The sequence below is a fragment of the Phyllostomus hastatus genome, unplaced genomic scaffold, assembly GCF_019186645.2.
Source record: "Phyllostomus hastatus isolate PE091 unplaced genomic scaffold, TTU_PhHast_1.1 phas_contig_198, whole genome shotgun sequence".
Lineage (NCBI taxonomy): Eukaryota > Metazoa > Chordata > Mammalia > Chiroptera > Phyllostomidae > Phyllostomus > Phyllostomus hastatus.
In genome coordinates, this window is record NW_025333715.1 from 3,753,290 (window position 1) to 3,777,820 (window position 24,531).

General features: G+C 66.2%; 1 protein-coding gene across 2 annotated transcripts in view; it reads left to right on the forward strand.

Moving 5' to 3' along the window:
• PACSIN2 (protein kinase C and casein kinase substrate in neurons 2) overlaps positions 1–24,531 on the forward strand; it is a 92,191-nt gene extending 67,660 nt beyond the window's left edge. For both annotated transcript variants that reach the window (XM_045834876.1, XM_045834877.1), the window contains exons 3-11: positions 10,173–10,329; positions 12,117–12,352; positions 13,720–13,875; positions 14,954–15,129; positions 16,567–16,687; positions 18,974–19,095; positions 21,019–21,141; positions 21,557–21,759; positions 22,851–24,531. In XM_045834876.1, the coding sequence (XP_045690832.1) occupies positions 10,173–10,329; positions 12,117–12,352; positions 13,720–13,875; positions 14,954–15,129; positions 16,567–16,687; positions 18,974–19,095; positions 21,019–21,141; positions 21,557–21,759; positions 22,851–22,963 (1,407 nt within the window). In that variant the 3' untranslated portion in view covers positions 22,964–24,531. The remainder of the gene's footprint in view (positions 1–10,172; positions 10,330–12,116; positions 12,353–13,719; positions 13,876–14,953; positions 15,130–16,566; positions 16,688–18,973; positions 19,096–21,018; positions 21,142–21,556; positions 21,760–22,850) is intronic.

The window sequence follows — 24,531 nt, forward strand, 5'->3', positions numbered from 1 at the left end:
GAAGCGCAGCTCCCCGTCCTCCTCAACACTGAGCCAGACCGTGGACGGACAGCATCCTTTAGAGTCGTGGACAACTTTCTCTTTTGTTGTTTTAGCTTATTTATTTCGGAGAGAAAGAGACAGAGAGATGGCAGTTTGTCGTTCCACGTATTTATTATGCATTCATGGGTTGATTCTTGTACGTGCCCTGACCGGGGGTCAAACCCACAACCTGGGTGCACCGGAACGGTGTCCCAACCAACGGAGCTGCCTGGCCAGGTCCACCGTCTGTTGTATAATGGTGGTGGCGCTGCCCTCTGGTGTCCCCCCACAGCTGCCGTGAGCTGGGTGGCGGAGCCGAGGGGACGGCACACAGAGGCAGCCCTGCAGCTGCCGGCCCAGCTGCGTCAGTGGGGCGGGTTCAGACTCATGCTTCGGAGCCAGGGGGCCTGGGCTTGGCTCCACAGTGTGTGTGTGCCTTTGGGCCAGTCACTAATTTGTCTCCGCCTCGATTTTGCAGTCTGTAAAACAGGGGTGCGGATGGCACGCACACCCTAGCATCTGTGGGGGTTAAGGGAAGGAGACATGCGTAGTGGGGTGGGTTTGGGACAGGTGCTGGCTGGGAGCCCTGTCCCTCTGCTGTGGAGACGCGGGTCCCAGCCCACACACGGCATGCCCGCTCCTGCAGGCTGCGTTTCGCGGCATCGTCGTTATTACCCAGTCGAGGGCAGACACTGGTCTGGAAAAATGAAGTCGCTAAATATAATGCTGTGATAGAAATCTTCAGCTGCTCGATAAGGAAAAATGTCGGTGAAAGCTGCCGGTACCGTATGAGTTCGTTGTCGGCCTGCATTAGACCGAGTAGCTGTGACCAGCGGTGGTCTAAGCCCCTGGGCTCCCTGCTGGATTCTCGGCCGCGATGCTGTCAGTCGACAGGAGCGCCCGCTGTAGCCTGAAGAACGCGGAGGCAGATGGGCTTACTTTCTGGGCAGCTCGACTCATCTGGTGACGGGGCGTCTGGAACTACCCTTCAGTGTGTGGGGGTCAGCAGGGCCATGGTCCGCCCCTCTGTGCTGCGTGTGCAGAATGCGGGAGCGCTCAGGCCCAGCTGGCCGGCTCTGCCCCGAGTGTCCTCCGCTGCTGCTGCCGGCCGTGCGTCTCTCTGAGTGTCTTCCTGCAGTGAGCTCCCTCCGTCCCCCGGAAGGCGATTTCTCAACCGTGTGGCCCTCAGTGGGGCGCAAATCTAAAGGAAGCCATTGGTCTCGAGGTAGAAAAGTCTTTTGTGTTACTTTTACTCCTTTCCACCAAAAGGTGCTAACTGGAGGGGCCGTCCCAGAACCGGCTCTGTGTGCTGGCGGGCGCCTGCCCAGGGTGGGGCGGGGCGGGGCCTGCCCTCCGGGAGCCTGGGACTGGGACCTTCGGAGGCGAGCTCCTCGAGGGGGGGGCTGGGCCGGGGCGTGGTTTCGAGGAGCGGCAGCATGTGCGGGGGTGCACGGGGCAGTGGGGCTCCCCCGGGGGAGGAGCAGGAGCAGGACTGGCCCGCACTGAGTGGCCGCACGTCTGCTGGACGCAGGCGTGAACGAGCACCGGTCTGTGCAGCGAGGCGGCCGCAGGGACAGCAGGACACCAGACAGGAGTGTGTAGTGGGTGTTTGGAGGGGGCACTGTCTGTGAACTGAGGGATTTAGACCAAGAGAGGAGGGGTCCGATCCCCACAGCGAGGTGCTCGTAGCGGAGCTGGGAGCAGAGAGGCCGGCGGTCTTGGTGGAGGACACGGGTGCCCGGGCCAGGCTGCAGCCTGCCTGTCAGTGCCCTGAGTTCCGAGAAGGGGCTGGAGTCACAGGAAAGGCACAGGGGTGGCTAGGGCAGGGAGGGGGCGTGGCGTTCCAGGCAAAGTCTGGAAGCTGGGACGAGCGTGGCCTTGCAGAGGCCTGAGGACCTTGGCTTTGTAGGAGCCCAGGGTCTGTTTAAGAGGTGAGAAGTTCTGTGGGATTTGATAAGTCGGGGCCAGATGGACAATGCCCCCCAAGTGCTGGCCCCTTCAGCAAGCCGGAGCCTGACACAGCCTGCCCGTAGGCCTCCCGGGGGTGGAGGTGGGGTCAGTTGCTTCTGACAAGTGTTCTGGCCCCTCTGGGAGCCTGTGGGCCCGCCCACGGTGCCCTCTGCTCCCAGGCCCTGCTCCTGGGCCCTCTCCTTGCTCTGCGTCACCTTCGGAGTAAAACCACGCTCTTCAGCATGACTAAGACAGAAGCCTGCGCTGGGAGCCGCAGGACGGCCTCGCCCTTCCTGGGGACCTCTGGGCTGCAGGCCCGCTGCGGTCCCCCACCCCGGCTCCCGTCCACAGGGAGCCGCCTCCCCTCCAGGGGCGGGGGTCCTTGGAGCGCGTCCTTTCCTATCCGACCTCCACTTTCCCTTGGGGAGCTCCCCCTGGGGCGGCTGAGGCAGCCTCCCCCAGCGCCCACGCGGCCTGTTGCTCTGGGCCGTGGACTCCCCGGGGACGGGACGGGAGTCCCACCTGGGTCTGTGGGACTCACAGCAGTGCCTGGCACACTGAGTGCTCAGGGACAGGGTGAGGTTTAACGCTTGGTGACACCGTGTCCTGCTCAGAAGCAGCTCACAAACAAATGTTTGGGGTTGAATTGTGGGCACAAATAACCACAACACTGAGCAGAAGTCATCTGGGGCGGGGGGGTTGTGCGTGGGTGTGTGTTTCATCCTCACCTGAGGGTTTTTTTTAAATTGATTTTTGAGAGAGAGAGAGAGAGAGAGAGAAACAAAGATGTGAGAGAGAAACATAATCAGCTGCCTCCTATACGCGCCCACCGGCGTTACCCACAAACCAGGTGCGCGCCCTGACCAGGAGTCAAACCTGCGACCCTTTGGTGGGCGCCTCCGACCCACGGAGCCACCCGCCGGGCTCTGGTGCGCATGCACAGTGCACCTGCCCTGTGCCGGGCCCTGCTCCAGAGCGAAGCAGACTCGATGGCTTCTACACGGCCCGGGCCAGGCGCTGGGGGGACGCAGAAGAGGCCTCTCCCCGCAGCGGGCTGCCTCCCAGAGCTGTCGGGGCGGCTCTAGGACACCGGTGGGTGTGTACACCCCGATAAGTCACTGGGCGGAATGCGTGCGAGCCACATGCTCGCAGTCTGGGTCCTTTTCTGCAGGAATGTTAACCTGCAACAGGAAGTCGAGAGATAAGGACCCGTGATAGCAGCCCGCATTTATTGCTTGCTCGCTCTGTGCCCGAGCCGTGCTCTCGGCGGCTTGGCACTGCTCAGCCTCAGTGGGTGGCGGAGCGGGAGGTGGGCCCCGGCGCCTGCACCCCAGAACAGCCCCCCCGCCCCCAGCCTCCCGGGAGCGCTGCAGGGAGAGCAGCGCGCCTCCGTGATGCCTGTGCGCACTGAGATGCTTCCGCCTGGGCGTGAGAAGGTTGAGTCCCGCCTGGGCGCGGAGCCTGGCGCCACCGCTCGCTGGTGTGCCACAGTGAGGGCTGCAGGTGGGTCACGTGCCGCGCTCGTGAGCAAGTCACAGGCTGCCACGGGGCCTTTATCAGTGTCCGAGGACCAGCCCTAAGGAGCTCAGTTCTGAAACTGCTCTGGTTAGACACGTCCTTCCTCTGCGTCACTGCGCGTTCTGCCTGTGGGCTTAGGCCTGAGAGCTGGCATTCCTGGGGTTCGTTTTCATCCATTTTTCAGTTCGTCTTTTTGCTCGTGATTAAATATTGAGAATGCAATCTGATCTTTAAAGTGGTTGAAGTTTGGGGTTTATGCTTTAAAACCGTCAAACGGCACAGGGTGCCTTGCAGGGTAATGGCCTCGTTTTCCTCACCCTCCCGCTGGGTGAGCGCAGACCCCCCGGAACAGAGGGTGGGGCAGGCGGTTCGGTGATGGGGGCGAGGACAGAAACCCCAGAGCTGGGCCTGGAGCGAGACCCCGATGCCGCCGCGACAGGCGCTGGAGCTGGGCCAGAGCAGCCGGAGGACACGGAGCAGGCTCCCGGAGGCAGACAGGAGCGGCGGCAGGCCGCAAGGACGCCCTGCCTGCCCTCTCGGGGCCCCGCCCGGCCAGCAGCATGACCCCGTTTTGAGGGTGGGGCTCAGGGAGGTTAGGGCTAGCCCAGGGAGCATGGGGGGAGTGCAGAACCCAGAGGCAGGGGGGGCTGGAAGGCAGGGTGGAGGCTGGCAGAGCACCACCTCGAGGGTGTGCCGGAGATGCTCCCTGGTTTTCCAAGTGCACGTCGGATTTCACAGCCCTGACACCGATCGTGACCCCTTACCTGGAAAGGGCGCTTCGGAGTAGGGGTCGGGGTGGGGTGTAAGAAGGTGCCTTAGCTGGGAGGTCCCGCGCTGTCACCAGCACTGTCCCCACGGGGACTCCCGGCGGTGTGTGTACGCTCCGTGGCGAGGGCGGGTGGGAGGCAGCGACACCGCCAGGCCCGGTCCTCAGGCCCTCGCGGCAGACGGGGGAGAGACTGCCGGCCCCTGGCTTCAACTGGACGCCTGGCAAGCGCTTGAACGGCCCCTGAGCGAGTCTCGCCGGACGGGCAGGCGTGTGGGAGTGTGTGTCGGCGGCTGCTCGTCGGTGGTCCGTGGAGGTTCTGGCGGAGGGCACGCGCGGAGGGGCGAGCGCGAGGGGCGAGCGGCTGAAGGACTTGCTGAAGGACCGCGAGCCCCCGTGGCCCAAGCCTCTGAGCCCTCCGCAGCTCCTCCGTGCGGCCCGCTACCGGCCCCAGCGCCCTCCGGGCATTGAGGAGACACTACAGGGGCCCTCCCTGTGCCTGGACTGCGGGGCCGGGGACAGCAGGGGCGCGTCCTTGCCCTCCAAACTGTCCTACGGCAGTGCCCGTGCCCGTGCCGGGGGGCAGGGACGGAAGGGCTCTGGCCGGGCCTGTCTGCTGGGCACAGCGGGCTGGTCCTTGACCGCGAGCCCAGGGGCGAGGGAGCAGTGCGCAAAGCCCTTCTGGTGGCAGGTTCCAGGGTGCGAGCGTTCTGAGGGGGAAATGAAGGCATCTTGGGCAAGCATGCTTGGTGGCCTTCAGGTCCGGGGTTCCTGTCACGAGCTCCTGGCGCACGGCGGGGGCAGGGGCGGGGGCTGCACCCCACCTTGACCTCGGGCCTGCCCTGCGTCTGTGGGGCTGGTGGGGGCGCACCGTCCCATGACACCAACCCATTGCGTCCTGCCTGCGCGTCCTCTGCCCTCAGCCCGAGGAAGGCTCCGCAGGTGGGCCCTGCCTCCTTCTGGCTGCGTGGTCACAGCTGACTTGGCTTCTTGAAGCCTCAGTTTCCTTCTCTGTAAAGTGGGACCGCTAATCGGACCCACTGCCGAGGATTGCGACAGGCCTTGATGACGTGCCACGTGCAGAGCTGTGGGCACTGCCCGGCCGAGCGTGGACCGGCTCTATGCTGCTGCCGCTGCTGCTGCCGCCGCCCGACCCTCCGTGGCTCCTGCTGCTGCCAGGCGGCCGCAGTCCCGCACAGCAGGGAGCTGACACGCACGGTCGATGGCCACGTGGGATGAGCTGTGACTGTGGGTGTGGGGACGGTGTGCAGATGGGCCCTCGTGGGGTGCCGCCAGCAGGAGCCCGGGGTGGGGAATTGGTCTCAGCTGCACATAAGTGCAGGTGACACAGGCGCCCCCTGCTGGTGGCTCAGCAGGGGTGGCAGGGGGCAGGGAAGCTGCAGTGGGAGGTGGAGCTGAGCCTTCGGGAGCTGGACTTGGGGCAAGGAGGGTGGGACCACTTCGTCAACGCCCATCCCCCGCCGTTCAGTCTCCCTGCCCTCGGTGCCCAGTCCCCTCCCCCTTTCTAACGTTGTTAGCACGTGTGCTCGCTCTCCTCCCCCACCGCTGCGGCCCCAGTCTCCCCAGCCACTGTCTGTCACACCTGCCCTCCGGGAGCCTCACCCTCCCGCGGCCCGCCGGTCCCCGAGCACAGCGCCCTCGCGATGAAGGCCCGGCCCCGGAGGCCGCTCGCTGTCCGACCCACCTCCAGCTGAGTCTCCCCTCGTTCCTCGGCCTCCTGTGTTCCGTGTTCCACCCCGGTGGGCGCCTCCGTGCGCCTGGGCCTCCACGCTGTTGCATCGTCATCCGGCAGCACTGCTCCCTCCGCCTGGAATCTCCCCTCGCCTCCCCGTTCCCGTGGCCAGCTTCCCGCTTGTCCCTGGAAACTCGGCTTGGCTGTGGCCTTCAGTATGGCTCCCCCCTCCCCCCTCCCCCCCCCCGCAGCCAGGCTGCCCCCGAAGGGAGAGGACAACATCGTGGTCCTGCTCCCGGGCACACGCGTGCTGAGCATCTGTCTCCAGTATCTTGATGCCCGAGGGGGTGCCTGCATTTAGAGGAAGTTAGGGACGCAGATGGCTGCAGCCCTAGTTAAAATGGGGGCATTTTGTGACTGAATCGAGTGATGATAGGCTGGAAGAAAGCGAACTTCCAATTCCCGCACCCTCTGCCACTGGGCCGTCTCACGACAGGATGGTGTTTGGAAAAGCCAGGGGGAAGCTTTTTGGTTACAAAACTGGTAAAGCAGAAATAGCTAACCATGTGTGTCCTGACTTTAACATACGATCAACTTGTCATATATTGATAATTAGTTTTCTTGCATTTTAAAAGCTTGTCGTCATTGTACGTCCGTGTAAGAAGCACTTAGAACAGAACACACTCTGCCAAAGAAGACAGATGGCGAGTGGGAGCAGGAGGAGATGGGCAGTGTCACTGGACATTAAGAAAGTACAAATGCAGTTACAACGAACTGTTGCTACATACTAAACAGAATGACTAAACATTCTTTTTAAAGTTCTCTTCTGCCCTGACTGGTGTTTGGCTCAGTGGACTGAGCGTGGGCCTGCAAACCAAAAGGTCACCAGTTCAATGCCCAGTCCGGGCACATCCCGGGGTTGTGGGCCAGGTCCCCAGTAGGGGGCGCACGAGAGGCAACCACGCATTGATGTTTCCCTCTCTCCCTCCCTTCACCTCTCTCTGAAAATAGATACATAAATAAAATCTTTTAAAAATGTGTTACTTAAAAAAAATTTTTGACCTGACAGCACCAAGTGCTCGTGAGAAGGCAGAGCAGCTGGAACTCCCGTACACTGCTGACGGGAGTGCGAGCGGGACAGCTGCCCGGAACCTGAATGACCGTAGTAACCAACACTGCCCCAATACATTCAGTTAAGAAAATAGAAAAAAATGCCTTAGCCACACTGGATAACAGGTCATTTCTTGCAAAGTTAGATGCGCCCTTCCTGTAGCAACCCCACTCCTGGGTGTTTACCCAAGAGAAGTGGAGGCGCACGCCCACGCGGAGCCCTGCAGGCGGGCGCCCTAGCTTCTGCGTCTGTCATGGCCCCCACGCCCCTCAGCAGGAGGAGGGAGACGCCCAGGGTGGGCTTGCCTGCGGTGGAATTCTCCCTCACGGCGGAAAGGGAGGAGCCACTGGCACCGGCGGGGCATGGGTCGGTCTCGGAAGAGTTACGGTGAGAGACAGAGCCAGTCGGCAAAGGCCGGGCTACGTCCGTGAGGCCCCATCTGTCCCAGCCCTCTCGGGGAAGGGGCAGACGCCAGGGCAGTGGCTGCCAGGGACTGCGTGGGGCGATGGCAGTGCCCCGAGCCTTGCTGTGGCCGGGTTGTGCACGGCACACGTTGGTCTGAGCTCACCCGCGCGTGGCTGCCAGGGGCGCCTGTCGGCGTGTGTGGGCTGGTCTCGGTTTAGAGAAACGCTGCCAGCCGCCCTGCTCTGAGGGGGGCCACCAGCACCCCGCTGGGGGGCCAGCCGCCGGCCACAGGGCTCTGTCACCAGGCGGTTTATGGAGACGGAAACAGTGACGCCTGGGTGTTCGTGGGGCTGGAGTGCTGCTCTGTCACGAGACCCCCCGGGCCCCCGCGCCGAGCAAGGCCAGCGGGCGGACGTCGCTGGAGCACCTGGCGTCTCCAGCACACCCTCCGCCCTCTGGCCCCAGCAATGGCCACGGCGCCAGCTCTTAAACATAAAACATGTGCTTCTAGCAGCATCTTTCTGGTGTTCCTTGCTGCTGGTCAGATTTCAAGAGTAATTATTTAAACACAGGGTGGGGCAAAAAGATGTTTACAGTTCTTCCTGCGGAAAATAATAGCACTTATTACTGGTTAGTGAGTAGCAACACGAGGATAAATGGTGCTGTGTGTGCTCACAGCTGCAAACCGACTTTTGCCCCTGCGCGTGCTGACTGACGGCTACACCAGCATGGGCCTGGTGGGGGAGCACCCTTTGCTCTTCCGTGGGCCTTCTCACCAGGGTTTTGAAGTCACGGAGGCGAGCAGGTTTCCAGAGAGGCAGCCCGTTCCGACGGCGGTGACCAGTTTGAACGCCGTCGGTAGCAGGGGCTGACAACCAGCTGTGCCCAGTGGCTGCGGGGCGCCGTCGGGGCGCACAGAACCCTGTGACCTGGGCCCTCCTTGCCACCTGCTCAGTGATGCCGACTGGTGTTTTGCGGGTTTTTTCTTCACTCTGCTGTAAATTTCGAAATGACGGCAAGGCCCCATTTTAAATGGGAAGTGAGCCTGTGATGTCACTTCCGGCCGGTAGTGAACCGCTTGCTCTCGCCTTCCTTCCGAGCACGAGGCTGCCGGAGGAGAGAGGGGGAGCCCAGGCCCAGCCCCCGGGTGTCGGGGGGCCGCCGGCCCACTTCCTGGCTGAGGACGCGCGGCCAGGCCCGCTGCCCATCAGGGTGGGCCTCCGGAGAGGGCCGCCAGGGCTACCGACTGCCGGGGCTCCTCGCCGTCCCCCACCTCGCCCGTCTCCACGCAGGGCCCTGCGTCCTGGGCCTTGGCAGGCCCTTCCCACCACTGCCCAGACCCTCCTCCTCGCCTGGTCCTCTGGGCTCGGGGTGGGGGGAGCTCTGGTGGCCCTGCACGGCAGAGCAGGCCAGGCTCTGGGTGTGGGGCGTCCGGGTTCACTGCCAGCAGGGAGGAGGCACGGGCGTGGTCAGCCAGGCCAGGAGCCTTTCAGAGAGAGCGAGACTGACCGAAAGGGGACTGGGATTTGCGAGGGCAGGGGGAGGAGTGTTGGGAACACGGCACAGCACGTTTCCGTCTCATGCCCTCGGGGAGCCGGGGAGCCGCGTGGTTGCTGTCAGGTCAGCGGCTCTGAGAATGAGACGTTGGACACCCGGTTATCGCTCCAGATGAGCCTCTGGCATTTCCTTAATCGTCCTTTTATCGTTTACAGTTCAGACGAGGGGCTGGTTTCTCCTTGCACATGTGAGGCAGAGTCGTCGAAACTCGTCTTCGTCCTTGTCGATGCAGGGGAGGGCCTGCGGCCGCGGGGTCTGGGCAAACCGGGGGGCGTCTCTGAGCCGCGGTGCCCTCGTCTCAGGGCGGTGGCAGCATGCAGAGGGCAGAGTGCCCGGTGTGGCGCCCGGCGCGCAGTAGGTGCACAGTGGGCGGAAACAGTGTTGGTCGCTGTGATCGGGAGGCGCACCCGGGAACCTCTTCACACCCACGATGACCGGAGGCCCTTAGCCAGGAGTCTGTAGTGTCAGGTCACGCTTGTATGAGTTCCTGCGACGTTGTTACTATTTTACGTCTCTCTGGTGGGACCTCCCTAGGAAGCCGTCCCTGGCCCCTCAGTCTGCGGGAGAGGCCCCGCAGGGTGCCCTTGGTCCCTCGCTTCCCTGAGCCACCACCCTTCCCGAGTGGGTCCGTCTCCCTCTCCGACCCACAGGTCAGGGCAGGGACTCTGGCTGCACGGACACTGAGGAGCTTCGAATTGCTGGATTTTTTAAAGATTTTATTTATTTATCTTTAGAGAGAGAGCGGAAGGGAGGGAGAAAGAGAAGGGGAGAAGTATCAGTGTGTGGTTGCCTCTAGCACACCCCCCACCTGGGGACCTGGCTGGCAACCCAGGCCTGCGCCCTGGCGGGAATCGAACCGGCGACCCTTTGCTCTGCAGGCCGGTACTGAGTCCACTGAGCCACACCAGCCGAGCTCACATTGCAGTTTTGTGTGTCCCTGCTGGTGAAGCGAGACAGGAGCTTGTCACCTGCTGGTGCAGGTGGCCTCTCGAAGGGCAGGGGGGCGAGCCCCCGGGAGCCTGCTGGGCACGGAGGCTGTTTGTACAGCAGGGGGGTCGGGCCATCACCGCGCCCCCCCCCCGCCCCCGGGGAGAGCCGGCAGGTGGGCCGCCGCCCCCGCCCCGAGCCTCCCGCCGGCTTCTGTCCCCCAGGTCGGGAACTACAAGCGGACTGTGAAGCGCATCGAGGACGGCCACCGCCTGTGCAGCGACCTCATGAACTGCCTGCACGAGCGGGCGCGCATCGAGAAGGCCTACGCGCAGCAGCTCACCGAGTGGGCCCGGCGCTGGCGGCAGCTCGTGGAGAAGGGTAGGGGCCCTGCCCGCGGCGGCCTCCCTGGGCCAGCTTCCTGTCTCCTGAGGGAGGGGGCAGGGGCACTCCCGCGGTGCCGGCCGTGATTCCTCCAGGGGAGCGGCGGGCACTGTCGTCACCCAGCAGCGTGGGCCGCGTGAGACTCCCTCTCCTCTCCTTACGACGGGACCTGTCTGGGGTTGGCACCCGAGTCTCCTGGGGCGGCCCCCGCCATCCACGGGGTGGGCCACGCCTGCTCGCTGAACTCACCCAGCTCCCCGAGGGCTCACACCTGTGTGCACCCCCATTGGCGCGGAGGCCTGGCTGCCCGGCCCCCCAGCTCTGACCCTAGAAGACCCTGCTGACCTGCGGGTCTGGTCCTGGAGCAATCCGATGGGGCGGGGTGGTGACACCTGGCAGGGCTTCCGATGCGGAAGTTCAGTGCAAAACGAGGTTCTGCCCATCTCGTCTCTCCCTAGCCGAACAGGAGACTCGGAGCTTAGTGACAGGCGCTGCTGTGGCCCTGGACTGCGCTCAGGACGCACTCCCAGCAGTCGAGGGGGAGCTTGACGGATTAGGGGGTTGGTTGCCTGGGACAGGGCGGATTAGAAGGAGTTCCTCGGGCTCTTCTCGTGACTGCTGTCCTTGGGGGCACCGACCAGGAGAGGCCAGGCCACGGGGCGAGAGGGCCTGGAGGGCAGGCCCGCAGGCTGCTTCCGGTGGGCTAGACCAGCTTCCTGTCTCCCCGATGCTGGAGTGGGCCGGCTGTGGGGCTTCGCACGGGGACTGGTGCAGAGGAGGTGCCGGCAGTGGGGCGGCTGTGCGTGGGGTGGGCCCGATGCCACAGGTTTCTGCCTCTCGGGACCCAGCTGTGAGCACCGCCCCTCCGTCCGGTCCGAGCTTGAGGTCCACACAGCGCTTGCCCCCCCTTGTGGGCCCTGCCCCGGCGCTGCAGGGTTAGGGGTCCCGAGGGGCCCACCCTCCCCGCCAGGGCCTGTCCGTGTCGTTGCCCGGCTCAGACAGTCGCTGTCCCCTGTGAGCACCTGGAAGACAGGACTGGGGGCGTCCCCCGTCGTCCCCACCTCCTGCCTCTCCCTCCCTCCCTCCCTCCCTCCCTCCCCTCGTGCCACCCGCACCCTCCGAATGAGGCTGGAGCGCGAGTTTCCCTCCTGAGAACAGTGAGCGAGGTGAGGCAGGTGCCCCATCCCGCAGTCCAGAGAGTCCCACCGGGCTAGAGCCGCTTCCTGCCTCCACCTCTCGCTCCTGCCCCAGGACAGGCCTTGTCCTCTGCTGAGGGGACAGCCCTCCACGCCACAGGCGGCTCTCGGGTCCCCGCTCCCGGCTGGGCTCTTCCGGGTGCATAGCAGAGCCCCTGCGCTGGTCCACCAGCGGAGCCCGTGGTCCAGGGAAGGGGGCCGGGGTGCTACGGGGCCCCGGGGGCCGCGGCCCGGGAGAGAGGTCGGCTCACTTCAGAAGGCCCCTCCTTGTACAGCCAGCCTTACTCAGATGGAAACTTCAGAAATCTGAGTTTTGTAAGACCCTGGTGACTTCTCAGAAAGGGGGATTTGGGTAACTCCCCAATTCCCTTGTAAAAGAATGGCCAGGCTGGTTCAGCTTCAGTTCCTCCTTGCTTGCATCATCCTCGGAACTGAAACGGGAACAGTCCTTAGACAAGGTGTCGGGAACAGCCAGAAGGAAACCTTCCGGCCAGACGGCCCCACGCCCCCGGCAGCGGGAGAGGCGGGCAGGCGCCGAGGGCCCGCCCGCCCCCGCGAGCCCAGTGACCCCGGGCTGTGTCCGCGCAGGGCCCCAGTACGGGACGCTGGAGAAGGCCTGGGTGGCCGTCACGTCGGAGGCGGAGGGGGTGAGCGAGCTGCACCTGCAGGTGAAGGCCGCGCTGATGAGCGAGGACTTCGAGAAGATCAAGAACTGGCAGAAGGAGGCCTTCCACAAGCAGATGATGGGGGGCTTCAAGGAGACTAAGGAGGCCGAGGACGGCTTTCGGAAGGCGCAGAAGCCCTGGGCCAAGAAGCTGAAAGAGGTGCGCCCTCCTGCCGGCCTGTGGGCCCGTGGCCCCGGCTGGTGACCGCGTGGCCCTAGTTCCCCCCCCCCCCACGAAGCACTGCTCCCCCCACACCCCCAGGAGTTCCTGCCGTTTACAGCTTCAGAAACAGAGGGAGGGCCGCCCCTCGGGCCAGAGGACCTTAGAGGCCAACGTTTACCCAAGGTCCAGACGTGAAGTTTACCCTCATGACCCCACTTTACAGTCGGGAGGCGGAGCATCAGGACCCATGCTGGCCGTAGAGCCCCAACCCAGCTCGGTCCGCTGACAGGACTTCCCCAGCCCCCCGGGAGTCGCCCGCTGGAGACTCCTGAAGCCCCTTCGGGCTGGCAGAGAGCGTTCACTTAACCTTGTTCTCTCTCGTGTGCGTTTTTTCCTCTCGAATTTGCAAATGACACTGAGGTTCGTTTTCCCGAAACAAGCAGCCGAAGCGGCCGTGTCTCACCCAGCCTTGGCAAGCGGGGGCGGGGGGAGGGGGCTTCTGGCCCACATCCCTCTGGAGCTGCGCCCCCTGCCTCCCCTCCCCCTCCTCCGGCCCCTCCCCCGCACCTGCATCTTCTGGTCAGAACAGCGGCCTTCCCTCCGCTCCTCTGTCTTGGCCTTGTCCGCATCTCCTTTCCCTTCCTTCTCGTCCCTGGCTCCTTTGTAACGACCTTGCCCCCTCAGGAGGCCACGGTGACAAGCTCATCTCCTCTCCGAAGTGAAATCTGTGGCTGGCTCAAGTAAGGAAGCTTCTGGTAGAGAAGCTACGCACACGTCAGCATCCGTGTGCGTGTGCACGGGTGTGAATAACAGCCACCAGAAACCATGGAAACCGAGGCCTGTGGCCCCACCTCCCAACATCGCCCCCTCTCTCGTGTTAGGTTTTTCCTCTGACGCTCTCTTTGCATCTGCTATTCCCGCTGCCCGGCGTGCCCTTCCCTCAGAGGGCCACCCCCTCTTTGCCTGCTCGCTCCACGTCACCTGGGCAGCTGTCTCCGCACAGCCCCGCTGGCCCGGCCCCCCACAGGGTGCCCGTTTCTCCCTTGCTTTATTCTCCTCCTTGGCACCTGTCGCCTTCTGATACACCCTCAGCGTCGATCATTCCTTGCCGTTGCCTCCACAGCTGTGCTGGGCGCCGTGCACGCCCAGGCCCTTCATCTGGTGCTGCGCCCCTCCCTGGCGCCCAGGACAGCGCCGGCACAGAGCAGGCGCCGGTCAGTGTCTGTCGAACAAAGCCCTCTGTTACGGCCGCTGTGATCCTGCCACGCACAGCTGCGCACCAGCGCTCTCCCCGCCCCTGGGCCCCCAGGCGAGGGCTTGGACCTCTCCGCGTCACGGTGCTCAGGAGCCCCTCTCGCCTGTAGGTGGAGGCGGCGAAGAAAGCCTACCACACAGCGTGCAAAGAGGAGAAGTTGGCGATATCGAGAGAAAACAATAGCAAAGCGGACCCATCCCTCAACCCTGAACAGCTGAAGAAATTGCAAGACAAAGTAGAAAAATGCAAGCAAGACGTCCTGAAGGTAAGTCGTGTGTGTCTCTGTACGTGAGAAGCGTGAGAAGCGCGCCTGCCTCTCCTGCTCTCGGGTCTGGCCCACGGGGAGCTTCTGCCGCCGCTTGGCGGCACGGGCGGGCGGAGGGGCGTGGCACTGAAACACACCCCTGCCCTCAGGAAGGTCTCACCCGAGGATGGGGTGGAACCCTGGGCGAGCAGGGGAGTGACGGCCCCTGTGCCTGGGGACAGGGTGCCGGTGTGGCGGGGGTTGCTGCGGGCACGCGGCGGAAGGGAGCCCCGGTGTAGGGCGTCGAGCCGTGGGTGATCCCCGGGGCGGAGGAGGGGTAGCTGACGGATGAGCCCGCACAGACGGTTTTGAGAACCAGAGTGCCGACGGCCCTGCACGTCAGGCAAAGCAAAGAGCTCGAGGTGCTGTGGACAGGGGGTCCCTGGAGAAGGGAGGGCAGAGGAGTGGAGGCCCAGCCGGCGAGAGGGACCGCTCTGGGGTGGCAGCAGGTCCCCGTGGACAGGTGACGGCTGGTGCACTGGAGCCGCAGGGACCACAGGGGGTGGGAGCGGAGAGAATTTTCCTGCAGCTGCAGAAAGCCCCAAAGAGGTGTGGGCAGAGGCCGCAGGAGCGCAGGGGTGGCGGGACGGGGGCTCTCAGTGGAAAAGAGACAGTGAACAGGTGGCGTGGTGTGGCATCCAGGGTGCCCCCCCCCCCCCCGCAGTGGATCGGTGAGAAGGTCAAACGGGATGGTCGTGGAGGGCTGCTCGGGTGCGGGCCGGGCTCTGCCCGGAGGGCCTGTGTCGTCACAGGGCCTGAGCGTAGGGCCCCGTCCTGTACCCGGACGGTTCCCAGGAAGGGGCAGGGCTGGCCTGTGCTCCGGCCCCCAGCCCCACCACCAGCTTGGCCCTGAAGACAGCGGCGGGGGGTGTGTGTCAAGGGACTCGAGGGAGGGTGCAGAGGAAGTAGACTGGGGTGCCCCTAGATGCTGGCACAGCCCCTCGCCGCGCTTACTCCGTACGAAGGTCGCCCATGGGGGCGCCGAGCCTGGCCCGCTGACCCCGCGGCGGCCCTCCCCGGCGCTGTCTCCCCCCCGCAGACCAGAGAGAAGTACGAGAAGGCGCTGAAGGAGCTGGACCAGGGCACGCCGCAGTACATGGAGAACATGGAGCAGGTGTTCGAGCAGTGCCAGCAGTTCGAGGAGAAGCGCCTGCGCTTCTTCCGGGAGGTCCTGCTGGAGGTCCAGAAGCACCTCGACCTGTCCACCGTGGCCAGGTGGGCGTCCTCTCCGCCGCCGGGCGCGTCCCCGTGGAGTCGGGGCCCCGTGGCTCCCCAGACCCAGCACAGCCGTGCCCTCTGGCCTTCTCGCGGCCGCTGCGCTCCGCCGCCTGGGCCCGGCCCCTCCGCTGGGCCTGGCTGAAGCCACGTGGGGCCGCCGATTGCGGGCCTGAGCCGGGCGGCCTGTGGCCACGGGATGAGGGGCCATGCTCTGCCGGCCCTGCGCCCAGTTCCCCGGGCCTGGGCGTTGGGGGAGGCCGCAGCTCGACCAGCCGGTTGGTGGATTTGAAGTCAGCCCCTCGGGGCTGGCGTGCCCTGCCCCCGGTGGTCTGACTCTGAGGCCCCTCGTGTGTCCCTCCCCTCCGACGAGAGGGCTGAGGCTGGGCCGGGTTAAGTGACTTGCCCGAGGCCACGCGGCTGGCTGGGGTGGGGCTGGGCCGTGTCCGCTCTTCCGTGAGCAGAGTAACTCCCACGCGGGAGCGCTTGTCCGCGGCCAGTGCACCTGGCCGTGCTCCGTTCTCCCAGCCACTGGCTGGGAGGCAGTGCAGACGTGTCCCGGCACACCGCAGACTGGGCGGCTCCTGTCAGCGGAAATGCACCCCCATTCCGGAGGCCGGGGACCAGACCGCTCTGGGGTGGGGGTTCGCGCCGGTCCGTCCCGGGCTGTCCCAGCCGACGACGCACCACTGCAGCCACAGGCCGTCTTCTCTCTGCGGGCTCACGTCGTCCTGCCGCTCGGTGTCCGCGTCCAAGTTCCCCCTTTTATAGAAAGACGCCGTGGGTGCGGGATGCTCTGCGGACCGTTTGACCCGATACCTCTGGGAGGAGCCCGTGGGGGACATTGGGAGCTGCTGGGGGTTGTGTTTTGGAGAACGCAAGTCAGCCTGTCGCAAATGGCATCGGGCCCACTTACAGGAGGTGCACAGTGAGGCCCAGAGAGGGCGGTGACTTGCCAGCCACGCCGGTTGGCAGTGACAGTGCCAGGGCCCTCGGCGACACTCCTGCCCGGCCCGGCCGGCTTCCTGGGACGGCCGGCTGCTGTGCGCCGTGGGGCAGAAGGCGTCCCCGCCGCCAGGTGGCGTCTTTGTGTGAAGGGATGGGGAGAAACTTGTCCTGACACTGGGTCCTGGACCTGAGGAAACGGGGCCACCCAGACTGGCAGCCCGTGCGGCCCTGATGCCGGTGCTGTTTGACTCTGATGCAGAGCAAAGCCGCGCTATTGCCGGTGATTGTCAGAGGCCTGCGCAGCGGGCTCCGCGCCCTGGTGGTTGCTGGCACCCGTGCACGCTGAGGCCGGACGATGGCCCGGCCGAGCCAGGGCGGCGTGTCCTGGTCTGCATTGTGACGTCGGCTGTCGAGGGGCCAGGCACGGTGCTAGGACGGACGGCGGCACCCCTGCCTCCCCAAAGCAGCATGCTTCTCTCTCTGGCTCAGCTACCGAAACATCTACTGCGACCTGGAGCAGAGCATCAAAGCGGCCGACGCGATGGAGGACCTGAGGTGGTTCCGAGCCAACCACGGGCCGGGCATGTCCATGAACTGGCCGCAGTTCGAGGTAAGAGGAGGCTGCACGCACCGCCCCTCAGCCCGGCCGAGGCCTGGCCCACGGGGCCGAACCGCACACTGTCCTTCTCGTTCCAATTCTGCGTCGGCCCGCAGAGAGCTGATGCTCTGTCTTCTGCACGCTGGACACTGCTGCAGGGCTCTCTGAGCCTGTAGGGGAGGACAGTGGGGGTCTTCCTCACTCAGAACGGGGGTGGTCCCTGGTTGACTGTTGGCACTCCTTCAGGGTGAGTCCCAGGAGCTGCGGGGCATGCAGGACACCCTCCACCACTGGTTCCCTACCCGGCCCTGGGGCCGGGCCAGGACGGGGGCGGCCACAGCACACCAGGCCTGGCAGGCCGCAGGCCCCTGCCCCGCGGCCGCCGGCCCGAGTCAGGAGGGGCTCGTAGTCTTGCTGTGCGGCTCTTCTCCCCTTCACACTTTTCCTTATTTCAGACAGAGCTCAGCCAGTTTGGGCTCGGGGTTAACTTTTCTCCTTTCCCCTTCCCGTGGGCCCGAGCCTTCCAGTGTCTGTCCATGTGGAGTCCCTGGGGACCTCGGGCTCTTCCAGCTGCCCTGCTGGGCCACCAGGCGCCGCCCCCGCCCTGAGGGAGCAGACGGGGCGATGGCCCCGGTCCTGGCTCTATTTCGCTGAGGGCAGGTTCTCCCTGCCTCGTGCTGAAGCAAGGTCTCTCCCAGGAGGGTGCTCGGGGGGTGGGGGCGGGGGCAACTCCCTGCCTTGCCCTCCAGCCAACTGGCTTCCCCCGACGCAGTGCGGCCCGAGCCCTGGCTGCCGGCAGGGCCCGCCTCGCCACCTGCCGGCTGTGGGACTCTGAGCACGTCGTTGCCCTCTTTGTGACTCAGTTTCCCCCATGTCAAACGCCATGACAGCAGCAGCAGCTCTCTTGCGGGTGGCTGGAGGGTCCGTGACCTGGGCCACTCGGGGTTTCGGCCGCAGGCCAGCCCCCCAGAAGCCCGCCCGGCCCCGTCTCGGCCGGCAGTGGGGTCAGCCCTGGCGTGCGGGCCTGTTCTCCGGAGCTTCTCGGGAGCTTCCGCGGGTGACAGGCAGTGTGGGTCCCTGCGGCCGAGCGCCCCCAGCCCCAGCCCCAACCCCAGCCCCTTAGGGTGCCTGTCTGACACCCGGGCAGCAGAGCGTCTGAGGAGGAGGATTTGACAGGCTGTCTCTCGGGGTGCGGTCCGGGTGGGGGGAGAGCCCTGGGGGCCCCTCTCCGCGGACCCCGTGGTGCTCACCTTCCTCTAACGGAATCGTCTGTTTCTTTTTCCCATGCCACGAGGATGAAGTAAGTTACTGTTTCATAGCTGACTCACTGAATTCCAGCCCCTGCCGGGCGGGTCCAGCCCGGGCGGGTCTGTGCGCGGGTCCGAGGCGGGGTTCCGGGCGCGCGTGCTGGGGAGAGCTGTGGCGGCGGCGAGCCTGCTGGCCGTGTTCGTCCAGATTTGCAGACGGACCGGCCCTTCCTCGGGAAGTCGGTCTGGGGCTGATCCCGCCGGCCCTTGCCAGCAAGCCCCCGGTCAGGACAGGGTCATGTTCGGAAGGTCATGGGGGCCCAAGTTCCAGTGCGTCCTCAGTCCTCTGACTGCAGTGGAGCCGTGACGGGCTGGTGGGCGACCTGGCCTGGCGCCCCCCGCTGTGCGGACGAGGAACTTTCTCTGGTCTGAGTTTGCTCCTCTGAGACGCGTCTGGCCGTGAGAGCCTGAGTCTGTCACTGCGCGGGGCGCAGAGCCTCGGACTCAGTCCCCCTCCCCCCCCCCCAGCGCTCTTTCGGTTTGAGTTGTGTGATGCTGGGTGCCCCCGGGGGGATCTCATTCGCCGGGTGTACACGTGCCTTTCCGGAAAGTTGTGTGGTGGCTCCTTCCTCCCCCCCACTCTTCTGGTGTTTTCCAGAGCGGCTGATAAAAGCCCGCTCACATGCTGGGAGATAGTGACCCTCTGGGGAGATGAACACTCAGCTTTGTTAGCGCCCCCCCCCCGCCCGTGCTGCTTCCGGCGGAAATAGCATAGAGTGCCGGGGAGGGCGCCCCTCTGTGGGGACTTGAGTGGTGGGCTAGCTTATCGCCCCCGGGGTGATGCAGTGACGCCGGGGGTTCGCTCCCCCTTTGCAGGCCTGCTCAGGTCCCCACTGCCAGCGCCCTGGCACCCTGGGGACCAGAGACAGCTTAGAGCCTAGACAGGAAGGGTCCTCAGCCCTGAAGGCCGAGCCCCCGCCCCGTGTTGCAGACTGATGTGGCCTCAAACCAATGAGCTCCCCGGTCTCTCCCCCTCGGTGCCGGCTGCCAGGAGTGGTCTGCGGACATGAACCGGACGCTCAGCCGCAGAGAGAAGAAGAAGACCACCGACGGCGTCACCCTGACGGGCATCAACCAGACCGGCGACCAGGCTCTGCAGAACAAGCCCAGCAGGTGGGTGCGGCAGCCTCCCCCGGGCCCTCTGCACCGGCCGGGACGCCCCCAGCTGGGACCCCGGGGGGAGTCCCCAGGGGGCCTCACAGGAACCCCCACGGGCATCTGCCCAGATGCCCCCTGGGCACCTGAGTCCTCCTGGAGCTGCGGAAAGGGAGCCCTGGGAGCCTGCAGAGAGGGAGCCTTGGCCACACCCTTGCTCTGGGCCCCAGTAAGGGGAGGCGTTGACTGACGCCAGGTGCGGGTCCCGATGAGTCCCCAGCGGCGCACACAGGCAGGAGGTCTCTGTCGACTTCCTTCGGGTGGGTCCGAGCATCCAGACCAGGCTGTGCCCGCCCCCGTGCGGAGGGCAGGTGCCTGGTGGGAAGGCGGCAGGAGGGCCCTGTGAGCGCCCCGGGTGTTTCTCACCTGCTGGCGGAAGCCGAGTCTGGGGAGAAGAGGTGGCACCGGGGTCACCAGAACCTCTGGGGAAGCGTGAGCGAGACAAGGCCCGCCCCACCTCAGACTTCCCGTCACCCATTTCGGGAGCTCGGCCCCGGGGAGCTGTGGTCCCCAGCCCACCGCCCTGGGAGCCTGCCCACCGCACGGCCCGGGGCAGAGCTGCCGTCACACCGAGCAGTGGTGCAGTGCGCGGGGCCGCATCGCACGGCTGTGGCTGCCTGGGGAGGGTCAGCGCCGCGTCCGGGGGCCTTTCTGAAGCCCCCGCCCAGACCGCCTGGGCGGACGTGGCCTGTCCTCGCTCAGCTGCTCCGTCGCCACCTGGGCAGGTGGGCTGGTTAAGTGACAAGGGCAGTAAGCGCCGTCCCAGGGACCAGGCCAGCACCTGTGTGGCTGGGGGGAGGTTGGGGCAGGGGGAGGACAAGATGGCACCCAGGGAAGTCCTGGGGGCGGCCTGGGCTGCACAGGCTGCTGCACAAATCCAGCCCCCCAAAGTGACCCCTCTCAGAACGTCGGCGGGGGAAAGGTGCCAAGGTGAGAGGGGGCCTGGGGGTCTCAGACGTTCGGCCCAGGTGTAGGCAGGGGCAGGCTGAGCCCAGTGCCCTTCACCAGGCCTGGCGTCCGTAAGGTCATTCGGGTCACTCTGCTGCCCTGTGCGGCATCTCTTCCCGCCCGCCCCCTCATCCTTGGCTCTGAGCCGTCGGTCTAGCCCTTGGAGTGCCCGCTCCGTGCGGCCCTGGACTCATGGGCGAGAGGTGGTGCTGGCCCCGGGAGCCCACCCCATGACTCAGAGGTCAGGTCCCGTGACTTGGTCACATGGCCCAACACGTGGCTGCCGGTGCCGGGGTCCGTCTTCCTTCTCCGCCATCTGTGCTGCTGCAGCGCCTGCGGTCCCTGCGCCCGCCGCCCCGGCCGCCAGCCCTCAGGCCGGGCTTTCTCTCTGGTCTTCCCGGGCCGACACAGCAGGCAGTTGTCTGGATGCGCGGATGGGCTCTCTCTGGAGCACAGCGGGGGCTCTTCCTTCCCCGACAGGGCCGGCCTTTCAGGGGGCTCTGGCGCTGCTTCCGGTGCCCCAGGCCCAGAAGGGCCAGGGGGAGGCGCCGGACCCTCCCGTGGTCAGGAGGAGGGGCACGCTGTGCGGTGGGGTCCGCCGAGCTCCGGGAGCCCCCCTCTTCCCGTCACCGGGGCTCCGGGCCCCCACGACGAGCCCCGGGCTCCCGTCCGGGGCGGCCTGGTCCAGGTTTGAGGAGGGAGGATGCAGGCCTGTTCTCCGAGACGCCTGAAGGGCGCCCGTTTAGCAGCCGGAGGACAGCGGAGCTTTCCGCTGAAACCGCCTCCTGCTCGGACGACGTGCTCCTCCCACCCGACCGACCGGGGCTGTGAGCCCTGGCCGTGTGGGTGGTCCTGCAGCTAGAGCGCCGGACCCGGGGGGCTGGGCCCGGGGGTCCCCTGAAAGCTCTCTCTCTCCGCCCCCCACCCCCGTAGCGACCTTAGTGTCCCCAGCAACCCCCCGCGGTCAGCGCAGTCACTGTCCAGCTACAACCCCTTCGAGGACGAGGACGACACGGGCAGCACCGTCAGTGAGAAGGAGGACGTTAAGCCCAAAACGTTGGTGAACGAACGCTTCCCTCTGGTCCCCGCCTGCCGCTCGGTCTGTCGCCTCCTCTCTGCCCGCGGTCTCGGCCGCGGCGCTCGGAACCCTGCGCGGGGCCCGCGGGCGGTGGCCGGGCTGCGGGTGTGGACGGTCTCGGGCTTTTCGATTTCTCTGGGGGGCGCACCAGCTGGCCGTCTGTGGCTGCTTTCTCTCTGTCTGCCACTAACCGTGGTCACGGCCTCGGCACAGGAGGACGGGGGCCTGCGGGGCGTCCCCGCCTCTGCCCGGGGCTGGTGCGGGCCCTGCGAGGCGCCCGGCTGCGCCGTGACGCCAGGCTGCGCCCTGCGGAGGAGCCCCGGCCCCGCCCAGGGCCTCCAGCCTCTGGCGCCCCGCCCCCCTGCTCAGGGCCCCGCCCCCTCTTTCCTGCAGCGTGAGCAGCTTCGAGAAGACGCAGAGCTACCCCGCCGACTGGTCCGAGGATGAGGCCAACAACCCGTTCTCCTCCTCGGACGCCAACGGGGACTCCAACCCGTTCGACGAGGACGCCGCCTCGGGCACGGGCACGGAGGTGCGGGTCCGCGCGCTGTACGACTACGAGGGGCAGGAGCACGACGAGCTGAGCCTCAAGGCGGGTAGGTGCCCCCCAGCGGCGCCGGGGAGCACTCCAGCCTCCGGAGGGCCCTGTTCTGCGGGAGGTCCGCTCCGGTTCCTGCCAGTTGTGGGCCCCCAGTCCCCCCCCCCCCCCCAGCAGCTCAGCGCCAGAACTCGGCAGAGGGAGGTGCCCTGGTGCTTTCGCGGGCGACGTCGCCCCCAGCTGGGCGAGGCCTGGACACGGGGCGCCTGCAGCAGGAGACCCCGAGGGAAAAGCCTTCCTCCCCAGGCCCCCAGCTGGCGAGAGCCCTGGGTGCGGCCGCCCTGCCCAGACCCCAGGGCAGCACCTGGTACGCCCAAGGGTGGCCGGGGCTGGTCTCAGCGGCAGCGCCCTCCAGACGCCCTCCCGCAGCCACAGGGGCTGTGCTGACCGCCAGCACACCCCCGCTGCCGGTGGCTGAAAACGGTTTTGTGGAACGCGGCATCCTGGTTACACGGGTCTGTGGTCAGGCGTTTTCGGTTAAATGTTGGCTGCTGCTCACGGAGTTGGGCTGCCGTGTTCAGTTTGAAAAGGCTCTCTCCCTCGTGCCTGACAAACGAACGATAAACGCAGCCACCTGACCCAGAGCGCCACGGGGAGGTTCCAGAACCGGGCCAGCGGCTGCCGTCTGAGAGCGTCGGGAGGGGGTGGCGTTTAAGTCAGAGGACGTGCCCGAGCTGGTGCTGGAGGCAGAGAGACGGGCCCCCGCCCCCCCACGTCCTGCCGCCTGGCCCCAGGTTGCACGGAGGCCCCAGGTGGCCTACAGGCTCTGGGGGGACGCGGGAAGAGGGAGCAGGCGAGGGGGCCCAGGGGAGGGGGCGTGAAAAGAGTCCTCGGCCTGGCCGGGGCGGCCAGGAAGGCACGAGGCCTGCAGCCCCTAACGCTGGGGCATCTGGGGGCTGCCCGCGTACGGGGCGGGGCGGGCGCCGACACCTCTCAGAAGCTAGGGGGCCTGCGCTCCGCCCCCGGCAGGGTGCCTGTCCCTCTCACCCACGTTGTCGACCCGGGGTGGGGGGGCGGACCGGAGGGAGACCAACCGCGGTCAGCGTGTCCCCACCAGCCCAGCCAGACCTCTCCCTTCCTGTCTCGCAGGGGACGAGCTGACCAAGATCGAGGACGAGGATGACCAGGGCTGGTGCAAGGGGCGCCTGGACGACGGCCGGGTCGGCCTGTACCCAGCGAATTACGTCGAGGCCATCCAGTGACGGCCGAGGGCTGGCCGGCGGCGGGGCGGCCCCCGCGCTCCGTGAGCCGGCGGCCTGGGCAGCACTCCGGCACCTCCAGCTGGCCGTGCGGGCGGCCACTCCTGTTCCTGCAAAAGATGATGGTTCCATTGCTCTTGGCTTCATGGCGTCTCTCGGAGACGGACGAGCCGGCCACTCCCCTGGGACGGGCAGCCCTCCCGAGGCGCGGAGGGGACATGTGAGCACAGGAAGACGCAGCGCGGCCGCCGGTGACGGCCCTGCCCGCTCCCCGCTCGGCGCGCGTGTGGCTTGGCGCGGGGCTGGGCATCCCCGGCCTTGTCTGTGCGCCCGCCTCCGCGCCAGCGGTGGGCCGCCCCACGCTCGCCCCTGTGGCTCCCCCCTCTGATGCGAGCGCCCCCCACCCTCGCCCCGAGCGAGCAAATGTGTGTGCCATTTCCCGAGGTTTTTAATTGAAAGGCCGTGCGCGGCTGTACTTTTTCTCACCTGTCTGTCCGTTCGTTTGTGCTTGAATCCCGGCGCAGACGGGGGTGTGCCGGGCTGGGGGAGCGGTGCCCCTGTCACCGCCTCGTGCTGCCCCACGGCCCGGCCTGCGCGGACGGGACGCCCGAGGCAGGAGGCCGCGGCGGCGCGGGAACACCTCACGGGGGGGTGTCCGCCGTGAGCGCGTGGGCTTCGGAAACAGCGTGTGCGGCGCTGCCCAAAGCCACCGCGTGTAAAGCCCAGTTCCTCCTCCGCGTGCTTCAACCGTGAGGCCCGCGCGGTGAGCACGCCGCCAGCGAGCGGACGGTCAGGCCGAGAAGACGCGCTGTTCCGGCGCGGCACCTGTAGCTCCAGGTGCTGCGCCAGTCAGGCCGCCGCGTCCTGGCGTGTGTCTGCGTGTGGTTTGACGTTCAGAGAATCTAAAGAGCTTGTCTGCTGTTTCTGTGAGACTTTAGAGGCTCTCGACGGTGGATGTAATTCGGAAACTGCTCGAAGACCGTGGCGGTCGGGCCCAGGCCCGGCTGGCGGGCTGGGTGGGCCTCCTTGGGACTCCGGATGTGGGCCCTGGGCCCCTGGAGTGGACGCTGCCAGAGGGAAGTCTGTCCTCACTGGCCCGCTGCAGGCCCCCCCCACCTGCTGACCGGCCTTCGCCCCTCCATGGCGGGGCACGGCCGAGCCCCCAGGCCTGCCCCTCGGATTTCAGCCCCCCGAGTCCCTCGGGGCACACAGAAGCCCGGGCTCACCCCCAGCACAAGGGGCTCTTCCGAGTGTCCTCAGCCATCAGGGAGCGGACGCGCTGCAGCTGGAAGCCGCACTGTAACCGCAGGGCGGGAGGGAGGGAGAACTTCTATTTTGTGTAACTCGGACGTCGGGGAGCGGCCGCGCCAGCGCAGGCTGTGCCCCGCCCGGCGTCCCGGCGGCGAGCTGGGCGTCTGGCTGGGACAGCGGGTGTGGTGCGCGGGCGTCGTGAAGACTCACCAGCAGAAAGCATCATTCCTTTGCTACAGATTACCAAAAATTGTCTTTTCAGTTCAGGAGTTTCTTTATAGTATTTTAGGAAAAAATCAATAAACCGTTGATCTCCCGAC